Raw genomic sequence first — 16412 nt, 5'->3', positions numbered from 1 at the left:
CTTTCTAAAGAGAAAAACATGATGGATGGATTCTGGACCTAAAACCAGTCATGAGCCTGCACACACATACTTTTGGATCTGATGCAAGTAAGCAGTCCTGGTTGATGCTTGTGTAAGAGGTGGGTAAGGACATCTCTGTGGGTCTCTGTGCTTCCACCATTTGCTTTGCCCATTGTTGTGCTGTATTTTCCATCCCTGAGAGTGTAGGATTTCACTGTGTTCAAAGAGCGCTGGAAAACAAGAGGATGGCTTGCTCAATTGCTGCTGGGCCACCTCTGACCGCCAGCACTGTTCCTAGCAGGCTGCTCACAGCATACCTCCATTTTAACTCACAAAAAAAAAAAAAAAAAAACAACAAAAAAAAACAAAACAACAACAAACATTTCTGAGGGTTATGGAGGAATTTTTAAATTTTTATACCACATTTTATTTTATTGTGTCTTTGTAATGAAGTAGGTTGCACCAAAGGCCACATGTTTACAAGTGAGAGCATTTTGGGGAGTGCTAAAACCCTGACCTATTGGCTGTACAGCCAAGGCCTAGCCCATGCGGACACAGTGCCTGCCCCCCTGCCAAGGCACCGTCCCTCTCTCTGCCTGGCTACCACATCTAAAACTTGTGGCTAACGGGAACGGTTGCTGCTCTCCTGGTAATTTTTCACCTGTAGACCCCAAAGCACTTCTTTACATTACTAATCTGTTGCTACTGTATAGTAATACCGTATAGTATTTACTTACTGTATAGTAAGTATAGAAATTTGAAGCAATGCCTGTGCCAGGCATTGCCTGATTTCACCACTGGCCAGATTTCACCATTTCTGGTTGCTTCCTTATGGTTACAGTGTACAACTGCTGAAATCCTTGAGGTTTGCAGGCATCAGCAGCTTGATGCACCAAGAGAGAAGTAGTAAAGGCCAGCTCTCTGCCCTGCAGCAGTAAGGTCCCTCCCCAGGCACAAAGGTGGTCAGAAGCATGAGTTTGTCCCATTTCCTTTTGGCCTCCTTAGGAATGGGAGGGACCAGCCCTAGCAGCCACTGCTCACTGTGTTGCATGTCTCGGGCAAGTGCCTAGCCCTAAACTGGAGAGGGTGGAGGCTGAGAGTTATGGAGGGCAAGGTTGTCAGCTAGATCTTGAAGATGACCCTTTTCCAGCATGCTCCCTCATTTTCTATACACAAATATTTTCCCTCCACCCATAATTTTTTTTTTCCAGATTCAATGACAAAGCACAGTGCTGGGCTTTCAGACAGTACCAATTTCTGGAGCACTTGTCTGTTTCTGATTTTCTCCTTGCCTGAGCCAGTATAGGGGCCTACCTTGCATTCGAAGCAAGCTTAATGAGACACAGTTTCATTACACAGATTATCAGGCTCAAAGAAATGTCCAGCACAACAGACAATCAGAAAAAAATCCCTTTAATAGCTTTTAAGATTAAAAAAATAAATAAAAAGAAAAAAAAATACTCCTCTTAATTTAAAATATCAATTCTAACTTTTCAATGAGATGTTTGCTCTGCAATTCTAAGACCAGAAGCTTGTTTTGTTTCACACGTTGTGTTATAACATGGCATGAAATCAACCTTTAAATGGAGCTTGACTTACATATGTTAACTTGTTCCTTCCTCCGTAACACTAACAACATGATTCTCCATTTGGAACTACGTGCTTTTTTTTTTTTTTTTTTGAGATGTATCTGGGATGAATAAAAGACAGGAGAAAGTGTGAAAATGGCTATGCGAACATGTTATTTTATATTTAATATTGCTGAAGTTAGTGGAGATGGAAATTGGCCATGTGATGGATTTTAGCTGTAGAGAATTATCTTCTCTTGGCAATAAAGCACTGCCTGTCTTAAGGGCTCACACACAAAGCTTGACCTCTGAGCAGTTGCACGTAATGTTTTCTCTGTCAAGTGAATGTATTCATAATGATCTGTCACAGGTGCTCACACGTAATATGTTTCCTGTCAAAAGTGATCATCCATATTTTATATAGCAGCTTTGATGACAAATATTTTGTACTTCAGCTGCTTTTTCTTCCCTCTGTCAGACTTAATGAAGGAAAGTCATGGATAGTTTTTAAATAATGTCAGCTTCTTAGATCACATTACGATGTCTGCCTTTGAAAGTAGAAAAGTGCAAGAACCAAAACACAGGGCTGAGAGAGACAAGGACATTTTCACATGGTAAACTCTTAAAAGCAATTTTTTCTGGCTCTTAATTTCAGAATCAATACACTTTGTACCTTTGGAATCTTCTCAGAAAAACATTGTCCTGTATTTAGACAGCATTCACTACTTTGAAGTGACAAACTACTTTTGGTGGTACTCTTTTGGTACTTTGAGTTCACTACTTTGGTGAAAACATATCTGATAAATGGTTTGTGCTTGCAGCTTCTCACTGTGCAGAATGCTGTTTATTCTTATGGTAGTGGTGTGTCTTGGTGGTAGATACACTTCCCTCATGGTTGTTCCACAGAGTGCCTTAGGGGCACAGAGAATTAGGCTCTTATGTTCTCATTGAAATTGTTTGTCTTAAGCAGGGCCAAGGATTTCTTTTTTCCTACCTGTTCAGCCCTACTGAGAGAAATAACCTTCATTCTGTATTCTGTTAATTAAAGAGAAAAAGTGAATTTGAACTCCTTTTGAGATTTCTCAGATTGTGATACTGGCCATTGAAATCTCAGAGTATAAAGGAGTGCCTTTCTCATTTCTGGGCTATGTATTTTTACCAAAGCTGTAAGTGAATGTACAGGGGTATTCCCAAACTTCCCTGCCACCAGGCAAACTCCCCCAGGCTAGCAGCAAGAGTGGTGCTTTTCAACCTGTAAGCCATGGATTCATATGGGCTTCTGCTCCACTTCCAAGGGATCCACAGAAGGGAGATGACAAAAGCAAGTTCATTGTGTATGCGAACTATTTATCAGCGTCTGCAGATAAAAATAAGTTCAGAATACTAAAATAGGTGATAAAAGTATGACACATGCATATTTATAATAATATCACAAGCCTGAGGGCAAAGCAGAACAGGAAGATGACAGTATTTATGAATTGGATTTACTAATATAAATGAGGACTGGATTTATCTTACATATAAAATAGAATCAGATGTCTCAATTAAAGTTTACAGTTAGAAAAATGTCTGGGTTTGTCATACAAGAAGAGGCCAAAAAAACAGTGACACAGGCATAGAGCTACTTGATGCTTAATTATCAAACTCCTATTTAAGAATGCAGCCAAGAAGGAATTAGAAGGAGGTAAGAACTTCTACAGTACTGAGAGATACAAAACATTACTCTGTACCACTGAGAAGTAATTCACTGACTAATGTCTGCTGCTGAAAATACAGCCTGCAATATCTCCCGTTTTTCTGCTACTTCCAAATAAATACTGGATAGTCTTAAGCAGTCAGTGTACTAAGTTTTCCTTTCGTTGTCTGAAGAATTATAACAATCCAATTGAAAAGAAAATATAATCCTACCTATGCTCCATGCTGGGATTGGAGCAGGGTAAATGCCACAGTTAAGTCTGAACATCAGGTTGTAATTGTTAGAGATTAAAAACATGCCAGAGAGAACATTCCAGAGGAAGAAGGAGGGTGAGAAGGATGGCTCTCCTGTGTCTTTTTATTAGAGCAAATTAGCATTAGATCTAACAGAGGCATATTCTGCACAGCAGAACTCAATCAAAATACATTTAGTCAATGAAGGAAATGATATACTGGGTTGTTGTTTAATCATCCAGATTTGAAAAGCGAATATATATGAACGTGTATTTATCTGCTGAGTCAAGTGCATACAAGGTTAACTGAAGAAGCAGCAGGAAAAACACTGGAAATAACTAGAAGAAAAATAAATTTTCTCTAGGATGCTGCTGTTCTACAAAATCTATTTTAAATTTAATTTGCACTTTGTTATTTCTGCAAGATGTGAGCATGTCAGTTAAGCTTTTCATTTTTATGCTGGTGAAGTAATCACCGAAATGAAATGTTGGGTCATAATAGAAGATGCAAGAAAAAAAAAAAAAAAGCAATCTTTAAAGAGCTGTCAGAGGGGAGGAGGGTGGTCCACCCTTCCAAGTACAGAGGAACCATTATGCTCTTGTTCTTTGGAAAGAAATTGTCTAATTTCTTATTCTCTTCCTTCTCCACCTTGTTTTTTAATACTTCTCTTTGCAGTGCATCCTAATGTGAGCCAGGGTTGCCAAGGAGGGTGTGCTACGTGTTCGGACTACAACGGATGCCTGTCATGTAAGCCCAGACTCTTCTTTGTTCTGGAGAGGATTGGCATGAAACAGATTGGAGTATGTCTTTCCTCGTGTCCAAGCGGATACTATGGGACACGGTATCCTGATATTAATAAGTGTGCAAGTAAGTGCTGGGGAAAGGGGAAGCACATTGATTTGTTTGTCCTCTTTTGAATGCTCCTTAGGAGTCAAGTCAACAGAGAAGCAGGAGGACAGGCCGTGTTTTATTTTTTCAGTTCTGTTATAGTAGTGCAGTAAATATTAACCTGAGCAAGGAGTTAAGTTGAAAAATTAGAAAAGTGCCTAATGCTCATGGGTCCCAGCTCTGCTTGAGTGACTTGCCTTGGAGCTGGGAGGTGGCCTCTGTCTCTACACCCTGATGCAGAAGTGGGGCAGCAGCAGGGACAGGCACTGCCCTCCAAAGGCTGGGGCAGCAAGGCTGAGCAGCTGCAGCTCTGTAAAGCAGAGGCTGAGGGCCACTGAGCCTCAGGGACTGGGGCAGTTCCTGGCCTTCCCCCCAAGATGTGAAGAGAAGGTGGCACTCTGTGGAGATGCGTTTTGCCCTGGTCTCCTTATAGTTTGCCTCACAAGCAGTGTAAATGTCTGTACCAGCTGGCAAGGTCTCAGCCTGATCTGGGGGAGGTTAACAATCCATGTTGCCTCTGGGCTGGGAGACAGAGAACTCAATTCTATTCTTTACCATTTGGGCAACATTTTGACCCTACTGTGTATTTTGAACCGTAAATGAACTGGAAAAGATTGTAATAGCATTCTCATTCCCCTCCTTGCCCTCCCTCCTGTGATTTTTGTTGTTGAGTTCAGTTTTTAACCCCACAGGTAATATAAAAACATACATGCGACAGCCAAGCCACTCTCCCAGATTTTACCTGGTAATAAAAGTTATTTAATGAACAGACCCCAGAGTAAAATCTTACAGAGTAACTTGACACTGTAAGTACTTGCTCACTTTTTAGCAGTGTGTGGCCTTAAATATAAGACACGAGCTGTGTCATGCACCAGTTTTTGCTTATGTCTTTTAAAAATACTTGAGAACTGGAAAATATATTGTTAATGCCATTCTGGGTAATCATATAGAGGATGCGTGAAATACTACAGGATTGTTGGTCAAACATGAGAAAGTCACTTAAAATATGAAAATTACGTTGACATAAAACATGTTTTATTTCTTCTGGATGGATGGAGATAAATAGCGTGGAACTGGGTCCAGTACATGTAGCTGGTGGAGTTAGTTACTACCTATGCTATGTCAAGGTAGATCATAAGTACTATATTGTTATTCTGATGAGCTGTGCTCTGTTTTCAGTTTGAACAGGTCTGCAAGAATACAAGAAGTGTGTGACCACTCAGCATCAAGCCATCCTTATTAAAATCCGACTCATACTAAGACCACTTGTTGCTTCCCACAGTGCGTGTACAGGGCATAGGGAAGATCTAAAAATAATTTACTACCTTTGAAGATTGTTTTGCAATGCTAGAGTCATATGAAGTGATTTTGCCTTGAATTCTAGTGTGTGTAAGAGAGCCTGTGTTTTTTCATGGCAAAGAGCATCAATGTTATTGTCTGTTTGCATTTCAGAATGTAAAGCTGACTGTGAAACCTGCTTCACCAGAAACTTCTGCACGAAGTGTAAAAGTGGGTTTTACTTGTACAGTGGAAAGTGCCTTGAAAAGTGCCCTGATGGGCTGGAAGCCAACAACCACACGATGGAGTGCACCAGTATCGGTAAGTCCGGCCCCGTCACATAACGGCTTGATCCTCTCTGGTTTCCTCAGGGGGGTGGGGGGTCAGTGGAGGCCACGAACTGCTAGATCAGTCACAGCACCAGGGAAGGGCAACTTAAATCTGCCCTGGACATGTTCTGCATCACAAGGTGTATTCCTCAGCACAGCAAACTCATGACATTTCACAAAAGCCAATCTTGGTTGTGCCCCAAAACACAACCCTGAAGCTAAGAGCAGTTCTGCCTCAGGACGTATGGCCCATGTCATCCCACATGTTTGGCCTACCCTGAGGTAGAAGGACATCCATCCCAAGCGTGAGCTGTTATGGCGTTATGCAGCATCGCTAACATCAAAGGCTCAAAAATCCTGAGCCAGGCCCCGCACCTAGTTTAAAGACTGAAATACTTAACTGCTTTGCTCTCAGTCCCTTAGGCTACCTGACTCTTCCAAGCATGTGTGCTAGAGCACTTTGAAGCTTACCTTCCCAGAGGCAAAGGCTAGAAGCTAAAAAATTAAGATAAAGATGAAATTCCAAATGATATTTTTGTATAATCACCGGACTGCAGACAGCGAGGATTAAAACAAAATGCCGAATAGCACAGCGCTGTCAGCGAAGGAATGAGACTGGCAGCACTGCTGCAGTGACTCACGGCTGCAGAGACTAGAACTGCTTTTGTATCTCTTCAGCCTCTGACTCACAAGCTCCGATTATTCACGGCCAGGGTGATTTTGGAGGTCACCACACCTAGCTGTCTGCTCCATCCCTCCACCACCCCTGCAGCTGAGAGAGAGCAGAAAGAGTTATGTGTTTGCCTGTGGGCTGCTGCAGTTCACATCCGCTGCCACGGGCATGCTGAGGCTGCGTCAGGGCTCAGCTTATTTTAGTGCACGGGCTGTGAATTGTGGTGGCTGTGGGCTGGGAGCTGCGGTGGGAGCGGTAACCTCTTCAGCCACCAGCAACCAGGGAGCACTTAGGCGCAGCCTGGCCATGATGGAAATCTCCTCTCCCACGGCGTCGTGCACATAACTCTCCCTGGCATGACCTGTTTTGCAGGGCAAGCAATGCAGGAGTAAAAGTAATGTGCAGTAGTTTGTTGCTTATTAGTTCAGGTGGTAGTGATGGTTTTTATGGTTTTATTTTCTAGCAAAGACTTTCATCTTTGAAAGCAATTCAAGAAATCATTTTTGTTCCTTGGTGGCTTTTTCCAAGTGCCGTAGACTTAGCTGCTTTAACAATGACTCAGTCTCAACTCGGAAAAGCCATTTAAAGCTACGGAGGAAAAACAGAACCTTTTTGTGCACGTGAAGGTCAATTATTTTAACAGGAGAGCTCCAGTGTAATATTAAAAACAAAATGAGCCACATGACGATTCACTGGAGGAGGGCTCAGAGATTGCCTGAGGTCAGTTATAGTTTTAGGTTTTGAAAAATTTGAAAGTAAATTCTGGAGCTGGAAAAATGTTGACTTACAAAATCCTCCTGATAGAGGAGCAAGAATCCTTTCCTTCTTTAGAGGAGGTTTATAGTCTTAAGCACACATGGGAATATAAAGCAACTATAAGTGTTTACTGCTTTTTGTTAAGAGAAGGATACTGAGGAGATGGCACAAGAGTAGCATAGCTATTAAGAGCATGTTTTGAAGCTCCAAGGGTTGCTCCCATTTTTGTCTATATTTTTAGGACAAGTGTTCAAATGCACACCTTTGAGTTCCTAATAGTACAGGATGTACGTTCAGGTCACTGTAGTTTGGAAATGGCAACCTGTACTTTTCTTAAAAGATTACATCCCTCTGCTTTGCCTACTTAAATATTATATGCATTACAGATGTTGGCTCTTTCATTATTTAAGTTGAATATCAAGCAGGAGATAACCAAAGATGCTTGATTCTTAATGTAATACCTTTTGATATTAGTTGTTTCACTATAACTCTATTTATTTTCAAATTCAGTACCTCTAAGACCAACTGCAGCATCTTGACACAATGATTTCAATCTCCTGTCACACCAAATTTTAATTCTGCTGAGGTTATAAGGATCTATATCTCCACAGAACTAAAGCAATCTAGTAACTGATTTCACTGAAAGCAATTGTTGTGTTGCCCTGTTTCAGGAACAGAATTACAAAACAGTGGGTACGAAAGAGCATCTGACATGATTGTTGGACATTATTTTATGTAATATACCTTCAGCAGTCCAAATTCACTCAATCCACTGCTGTAAATCCTGATTAATTCCATTATTTTTTGCTGCCTTTTGGCTGATGCAGAATAAAATGAATGTACCATATGCATTATGTATACTAAAAGGTATTGGCCAGGCTCAGCTTGTCCTATGTTTGTTGCAGTGCACTGTGAAGCTAGTGAGTGGAGTCCATGGAGCCCTTGCACAAAGAAAGGAAAAACATGTGGTTTCAAAAGAGGAAATGAAATAAGGGTCAGAGAGATCGTACAACATCCGTCAGCAAGGGGCAATCCTTGCCCAGCTACAAGCGAGAGCAGAAAATGTGTTGTACAAAGAAAGAGATGTCAGAAGGAAGGAAAAGGTACCACATTATCATCATCATAATTTGAGACTGATATTGTGCTTGTTTAATAATTCACATCTGAATTCCCAGGCCTTGACTGCTGGTTTCACCAAACCTCCCATTGATGTGGTGTTCTTTGGGCTGGAGGGAGACGTGCCCTTGCCTGGAGTAAATAAAGTCCTAATGCTGCTGAAAAAATGTGCTTTGTGTGATCTAGAGAGGACAGGGTGGGCTGGATGGGAAGGCACATTCTCTCTAAGTTCTGCTGAAAGAACTGCCAAGATGAGGGGTTGCATGTGGAGCTCAGAGCAAAAAGGTCTGTTGTAAAACATGTCATGGTGGGAGTTGCTTGTTGGGTATCAGGCAGTCAAATTTTATGATTCAACCACAGGATTCCTCCAAACTGGTTCCTATTTCATGCTCCCCTACAGGTATGCCCATAATTCTTGCAGTTACAGTGCTGTGGCCTCTCTCCCACCCTGACTTCTTTGTAATAGCTTTGGCTGAACAATGTGGCCTGATCCTGCCATCTACATGTGGCTTGCAGAGTTCCAGCATGGGAGAAAGACCACAGCATTGCTTGGCAGCCAAGGGATACTCCACCTGGTTTTGCCCAGTTATCAGGAATGCCAGCAGAACTGTCCCTCCACGTGAGCCAGCGTGGCAGGCTTACTCCCCGTCACAGGACCTTGTGGATGCCATCCAACATGTTAAGAATGGGAGATAGTTAAGAAATGTATGAAACAATAATTTATACAAATTCTACCCAACAGAGATTGTTATTTGATATTCTCCCCTTAATGTACAGGGAAGTTACTTGCTCTGTCCCCAGTGCAGTTACTGTGGTTGACACAGGAGTGCCACGGGAACATTTCCTTTTCACTGTCTCTCCCATTTTCCCCACCCTTCCTGTTTCTCCATCCCTTCTATTTCCCCTAAACCTTTCAAACTCAAAAGCAGGCTTTATTCTGAGGATGAGTGGAAGGGGTGCAGCACCTGAATGTGTGTGAGCCAGCATGAGCTGCTGGTACCAAGAAGTAACTTAGTATCTATTGTTAAATTATCACTAGAAGTGCTGCAGATTACTGATAGAAATGTGAAAAGGTTTTGGAGCTCGTAATCCTTTTGAAGGATGGCTTGTTCCCTCAGAATATATGTCATGAGTAAATAAATGTTAGAAGGAAGATGTTATGAAGCAGAAGCTTCAGGTGCCTCTCCCTCACTGAAGAATTGGCTAGATCTACTGATTTATGGGAACCTACGGGGCAGATTTCACCTTCCTGAGGTTAGTTCAGCCTCCCTGTGTCCAGCAGTGCCTTGGAGAGGTAGAGCAGTGTGGCTGCCTCAAGGGAGCAGCCAAGGCAAACTATTTACAGATTCCCTCATGCTTAAGACTCTATCTTCAAAATGTCCATGAAGATTATCACTTTTGCTCATGTACAGCAGCACAGCTTGAAAAACACAACCCTGTTAGCCCACTGTAACTGGCCAAAAAGTGTATTTTTTTTTCCTACCAGTTACTTTTGCTAGAACTGAAAACATAATTCCGAACTTACTTAATTTTGAAACTGAAAACTGTTGTTTTTCCTTGAGGTGATAATGTTGTTTTGTATTTGTTATGGCAATATGGAAACATCTTCAGACTGGACAAAAGATTTCTTTTTGAGAAATATTTGCTCTTCATTTGCTGTTCTTGTGTAGTAAGTACTTTAAAAGAAACTCCTCACGTATTTTACTGTCAATTCTTGTTTTATGGGACCTGAGCCAAGCCATATTTGAAAAATGCTGCATACCACAAGAATTCCTTTAAAATTGTGAATCCTGAATTTCCTGCAATATGCATAAAACTCTTTTGTTTTTCTTCCTCTTGAGCAAGTCACAGACTACATCCTAGCCTGTTCTACTCTTGGTAGACAATTCCTATGAAACAAATGCAGCCAGATGTAACATATATTCCAACACTACCTGTGCCTTTAGGATTTGCATGTTTATGGCTAGAAGTCTTTTTTTTTTTTAGTGCTCTGAAATCCACCATTGTACAATCCTTTGTAACATTAACCACAAATGTCTTACTTTTGCACACCTTCAGAGGGAGATGAATTTATTATTAAAAAAAATAATAATATATTAATAAAACCAAAGAAATTCACATATAAAACATTAGGTTAAAATAGCTTGAATAGATAGATTATGGTGACACAAGCCAGGAAACCGAGAATTAAGCTAAAGGTTTTCCTTATGTTCCTACTGGAGTAGGGAAATGAAGCTTTCCAACTTAAATCTCCAGGCAACTTATCTTGCTTACTGCCACTATCCCATATTACTCCAAGAGAAACTTCTGTTCCCCTTTGAACATGAGAGCACTGGCACAAGAAGCCAAGCCAGGCTCTGTTCTTATGGCTAGCTGGTCCAGTCAATGAAGGGAAGGCAAGTTAACAACAAAAACTCTTTTGGACAGAGAAGGGAAAGTAAATACTTACTGTTAATTAATTTTGAAAATACTGTTTTGCCTTGTACAACTCCACGTTGCCACTTGGGAGTTGGTTTGGAGCCCAGCTTCCACAGCTCTGGCTTGAAGTCTGGCAGCAGAGCTGGCCATTACTGACAGCACTGCTAATGATCTTCCCTCCACGGAAGCAAAGACAGAGTTAGCTTGGTCAGCCTCTGCCATTTCCATGTTGAATACATGTCTGTGGCCGAGGGAGTAAGGGCAAAGACCACATGATGACGGGGTATGTCCGTCAGAGATGCCTCAATGACTTTGCTCAAGAAGTTGAGATCAGAGACAGGATGTTAGTCAGTTCAGTTGCTGCTATCTCACAGAAGAAAGAACATGTTTCTGGAACAGCTATGCAAAGCAAGATAAAACAAATGAATACAGCTTTTTTTTTTTTTTTTTTTTTTTTTTTTTTTTTTTCCATCTGCTGGTGTGTCCTTAAAGCTGGTGCAATCTGCTATAACTCGTTTTTTCCCCTCACTGGCTATTAAATTAAGTTTTACTGGGAGAAGATGCTAGTTTTTTTTTTTCCAGAATGAATGCAAACAAATGGGAATAATTAGATTACCAATAGCCTTACTAGACTAAAAGTTTCTTCTTATTCATTTTAGCACTAAATTAGTTGAATCCAATGAGTTTTGACATGGTACTTTGCATGTGTTTCCCATATAGGCTCCTTTTATAATTCAGTCCAATTGAAACCTCACTGCAACTTATTTTATAATTGTCCTTTTTTAAACTCACAATGTACAGTTCTTTTTAGTCCACAAGATTATGATTTCAATTTCCAGTTTTTTATTCCTTTCTCTCCAGCATATTTCCATAATTCAGTGCCCTCAGCACAATGCACTGCTGCTTTTACCTTTCTACGCTTAACATCTCCTTCTGCACTGGCAGAAGGCATACTTAGATAGTCAACTCTTTCTTGTATCCATGTCCATAAATGGCAAATGTATTTTCAGATATATTGGAAAAGCATAGTTTGAAGAGCAGGAGAAATGTTGCAAATTATCCATCTATATTATTAGTTTGCTTTAATAAATGTCAGGTAAAAATGGGAGGTTAGCTGGGACTGAACAGAAAGTTATGTGGAGAATGTTCTCTTCCATTTGGATGTGGGGTCTTGGTTGAATTACTTGTGCTTGGCCAAACACAAGCAATTTGCAGCCCTTTTGGTCTGCAAATGGGGATGAGATTAACTTTTACTGGTCAAAAGACAAATGCCAGAACTGCATCCAGAAGTATGTGGGGAAGGAATTGCATGTTTTCATGCACAAGTAACTCTACCAAGACCCCACATCCAAATGGAAGAGAATATTCACCACAAATATCAGTCCCAGCTAACCTCCCTACAGAGTAGTCACCTTTACATGCTTTCAGATAACATTTTCTGATCAGTTGGAAGAGACTGAAAACACTCACCAAAAGACTAAGTGGGAAAACCAGGGAAAACAGGGGAAAAAAGGGAAAATATCTTAGAAAGCTGGGTATTATTCAGGCTAATAGGCTACGTTGGTTACACAATTGTATTGTTGTAAAAAATAAATAACATATTTCAGTTGTTTTCTGCTCATATATTCACTCATTTGTATGTTGGTGGCATTCATATGTTCAAAGGAGAGAATGAATGCTAACTGTGTCCATTCTGTGCAAAGACAAACCAATGGAAGGTTCTGTTCCTAAACGGCAAAAACTTAAGCATTAGATGTGGAAAAATAAAAAAATTAAAAAATAAATAAATAAATAAATGCTGAGATAAATGTGGAATGATACGTTTCTTTTTCACTGTAGAGTGTAGTAATTGTCACCCCACACAGTCTGAAAGCAGGATGCTGTTATAAAAATAAGTGGTTTGTGCTCTAAGGAGAATATAGTTGTTACAGTGTGGTTTCTTTTTTGGTGTGCAGCAAGAATAAGACAGAAAGCAGAGCCTTTGAGATGAGGAGCTGATTTCTAGATGCACACTGGCAGAAATAAGGGAACTAAGGGAACAGGATTTTGTGTTGAGCAGTTTTATTGAAGGAAGCATATGTGTTTGGGAGAACTATTAAAGTTATGTGTAAAAAATGTTTCTATACTCTATTGTGTACATGTGAATATAAAAATACAGTTTTGATTTTAATAGCTAAGAAGGCTGATACTCAGGTCATCTCTGTTGTTTCTGTGAAGTAACTCCTCTACACTTTGTTGGTATGTGTCCACATAATGCTTCAAACATATTAATCAGATTATGTCTGAAAATGTCTTCAGTTGTCTATGGTGTGAGGAAGGAGTCCTATCAGGCACCCATTAGACTTCCAAAACCACCACTCAGCAAAAAATTCCAAGCCATTTATCAAAATTTTACTTTAGTTGAAAACAGTGTAACTTAATACTAACAAGCCTAAAATATTAGGTCATAAACTAATTGCATTCACTTAACTTAAACTCCTTGAGTTACCCACCCTAATGTATACACTCTGATGCTATATGGATCCAGGTAAAAATGAATCACTGAAGGCTCTAACAAAGTTGGCCCTTTAGTATGGGAAGGAAAGGAAAAAGAGGAAAAAGGAACAAGGAAAAAGGAAAAAGGAAAAAAAAAAAAAAAAGCTAAAAATCAGATGTTTATGTCTAAGCAAGTTATAGACGAGTCATGTTAAAGGTGTGATACTGCATCCAGGGAGGAGGATTCATGGCCCCATTAGATGCATTCTGAGAAGGGCAAAATGATTTGCCCCCTGAAAGTGCCCTTTTTTCCCCTCAGCTAAGTACAGTCTAGGGTGAGTGATGTGGTCTTTTACCTGCTAACTTCTACATATTTTGAATTAAATGACACATTTTCCGCATTTGCAGTGTAATGACTTTGTAACACTGCGAAATCTAACCCAGGGTTCACCCAGGATGACTCAGTAAGCAAGGCAAGTGTGTGTCAGGGGATTCATGGGTCAGTCAAAGTAAAACAAAAAGTAGAACTGGAAAATACTTGTTTGCAATAGTCATTTCATTAAGTGCTGGAAAAATCAGGGTTAGGCAGTGTTTTGTTGTGTTTGTTGATAAACATCAATTAATGGCTGGACACCTGCTTATTCAAAGGTGAATTCTTGTTTACAGAGCAAGCTATAAGTATGGTCCTATCCATTCCACACACTAAAGAGAAAAGTCTGTTCCCAGGGCAAGGGAAGCCCAAGGCAGGCTAACAGTTCCCTAGTGTACTATTTTTAATCTTTTTTTTTTCTCATTAAAATAATAATAATTAAAAAAAGCAATTCTAGACATTTTTGATACTTCAAATTTTTATTTAACCATATTTAAGTCATAAGTATTGAGCACTGGGACAGACTGCCTAGGGAGGTTGTGGAGTCTCCTTCTCTGGAGATATTCAAGGCCTGTCTGGATGCCTACCTGGGCAGCCTGCTCTGAGGAGCCTGCTTTGGCAGTGGGGTTGTACCCGATGATCTTTCGAGGTCCCTTCCAACCCCTACAGTTCTGTGATTCTGTGAGTCTGTGATAAGCATAGCTACATGGAGAAAGTAAGATATTCCGATCACAGCTCATCCTGAAAGTCAAATCCACTCCCTTACGTAGAGCTCAGTGACATTTGAAGCAGAAGGACTGGAGCATGTGAGCCACAGAGACATCGCAGTGCACAGTTCTCTAGTCTAACTGTGAGAGATGGGGTGTCCTGTGTGAAGGTCACTCGTGTGGTTATGGTTAATGACCTTACTCCATGGCAGGTCACAGGACTTCTGAAGTTTCAAGATGAACACAAAGCTAATTACTGCATCCCCATGTTTACATTCTGCATACGCCAATGGGTCATAGCTCTGGCCTTTGCAAGCCTGAGTTACTATAATTGAGGAATCTGTCTCGCAAAGAGTTTGGTTGTTTATTTTCTGTTTATTCCTGCCAAGAGGACCTCTCATTTCCTTTCCTCGTAGGGGTTTTGACTCTTTAACTTTAACACATTTCCAGCCTCCAAGAGTAGGGCTGTTGAGACTGGGAATCCATTACCTCCAGCATCAAGGGAAATGACTTTCTGGAAATACTTTGAGCAAGGCAGGATGTGGACTGCATAAGGCTGCCCACCACCACTGGCCAGCACAAATAGGTGACATCTAGAAAAGAGACCAGGGTGAGAAGGGTTAAGAAGGGAAAAAGAGGATCGGTATGAGTCAGAGAGATTTGTGAATCCAAAATAGCTTATATCCAAGGATGTACTGGCACTAGAATTCAAGGGCTGAAAAGATAGGAAAAAGCTATTTCTAAACTTTAATCATAGCACTTTCCAAATTTAATCATGGTTAAGCACTTCTGAAAGTCATGTTAGGTAACTAGCTGCAAACTGGGACCTTAAAATCTGAGCTAATTAATAGAAATACTGCATTTTGCTTCAGGTACATTTACTTTGTGCTAGTGTGAACATTAAATTCTCATCGTACCTCCCAGTTCTGACAGACACATATACACTGTGCAAGCAGGTAATACAAACATGCTGTGTGCCTCTGCACATACATTACTATGCACTGTGGCAGTCCTGTCAAATCTGAGAAAGAAGTGGGTGGCCAACTGTTCCTGTAAGGAAAGTGAATCAGAAAAAAAAAATAAAAATCTGACTGCATTCTTCTATTAAAGTGTGGATGACATGAGGTCTTCTCTCCTCAGATCACCAAACCAAATAAGGGATAGAAGTCAGCTCTTTGTCTCTTTCTGATCTTCCCTTCTGGAGACTCTTTGTGCTCCAGAAGTGGCTGGCAGGCTATCTGTTAGATGTCTGAGCTCTGTAGGAAAAACAGGAGGTCACCAAGTCCTCTCCCTCCACCCTTCCAAAGTGCCCATCAGGTATCCATTCAGCACCAAACTTCCCCCACCTTTCTGTCCTGAATAGAAATGTTTGAGATCAAGAGGAGTAGCTACAGTTTTAGAAGGTGAAATCTGCAGCTATGTCTACGCTGCCAAAGAAAAGCAGGCAAAGGTGCATTCCCTGACCACAAGGTCAAGGAGCATCTTTTGGTCTGCATCCAGACAAGTTGGGGCTATTCTGCTGATTTGTCTGGGGAAAGAGAGACAAAAGAGAGAGAGCTGCTGCAGACCAGAGTCCCACACCAGTGCAGACGCAAAGGGGCCTGCCTGCTCTTTGCCCTTCTTCCTTTGCTCATCACACTTTACTAATCCATGGCACCTTCACCTTTGGTGGCATCATATCACTGTGCTTCAGGGAGGTGAAAATAGGAAACTTTGGCTACTGTGGGTGTGAAGGTGCAGGGGGGAAATCTCTTGTGAAAGAGCAGAGTACCATTCTCTCTTGCCGTACATCACTTCCTTGGTCTGCCTGCATATCCTCCTTTATCCATCTTTCCCTTCACTTCTCAAGGCTGATACATCCAAAGTCCTCACCCTAACTTCTAGCAATTCAAGGAGCTCTTCCTG

At 40.9% G+C, this 16412-nt stretch overlaps 1 protein-coding gene across 2 annotated transcripts in view; it reads left to right on the top strand.

Annotated features, from left to right (window-relative positions):
• The window catches only part of RSPO3 (R-spondin 3), a 60981-nt gene that overhangs the window by 30515 nt on the left and 14054 nt on the right, over positions 1-16412 (top strand). For both annotated transcript variants that reach the window (XM_068677513.1, XM_068677511.1), the window contains exons 2-4: positions 4173-4364; positions 5838-5984; positions 8327-8524. In XM_068677513.1, coding sequence (XP_068533614.1) covers positions 4173-4364; positions 5838-5984; positions 8327-8524 — 537 coding nt within the window. The remainder of the gene's footprint in view (positions 1-4172; positions 4365-5837; positions 5985-8326; positions 8525-16412) is intronic.

The sequence above is a fragment of the Anas acuta genome, chromosome 3, assembly GCF_963932015.1.
Source record: "Anas acuta chromosome 3, bAnaAcu1.1, whole genome shotgun sequence".
NCBI classification, from domain to species: Eukaryota; Metazoa; Chordata; class Aves; order Anseriformes; family Anatidae; genus Anas; species Anas acuta.
Note: the sequence above shows the minus strand (reverse complement) of the source record. Positions and strands in the feature narration are given on the sequence as shown.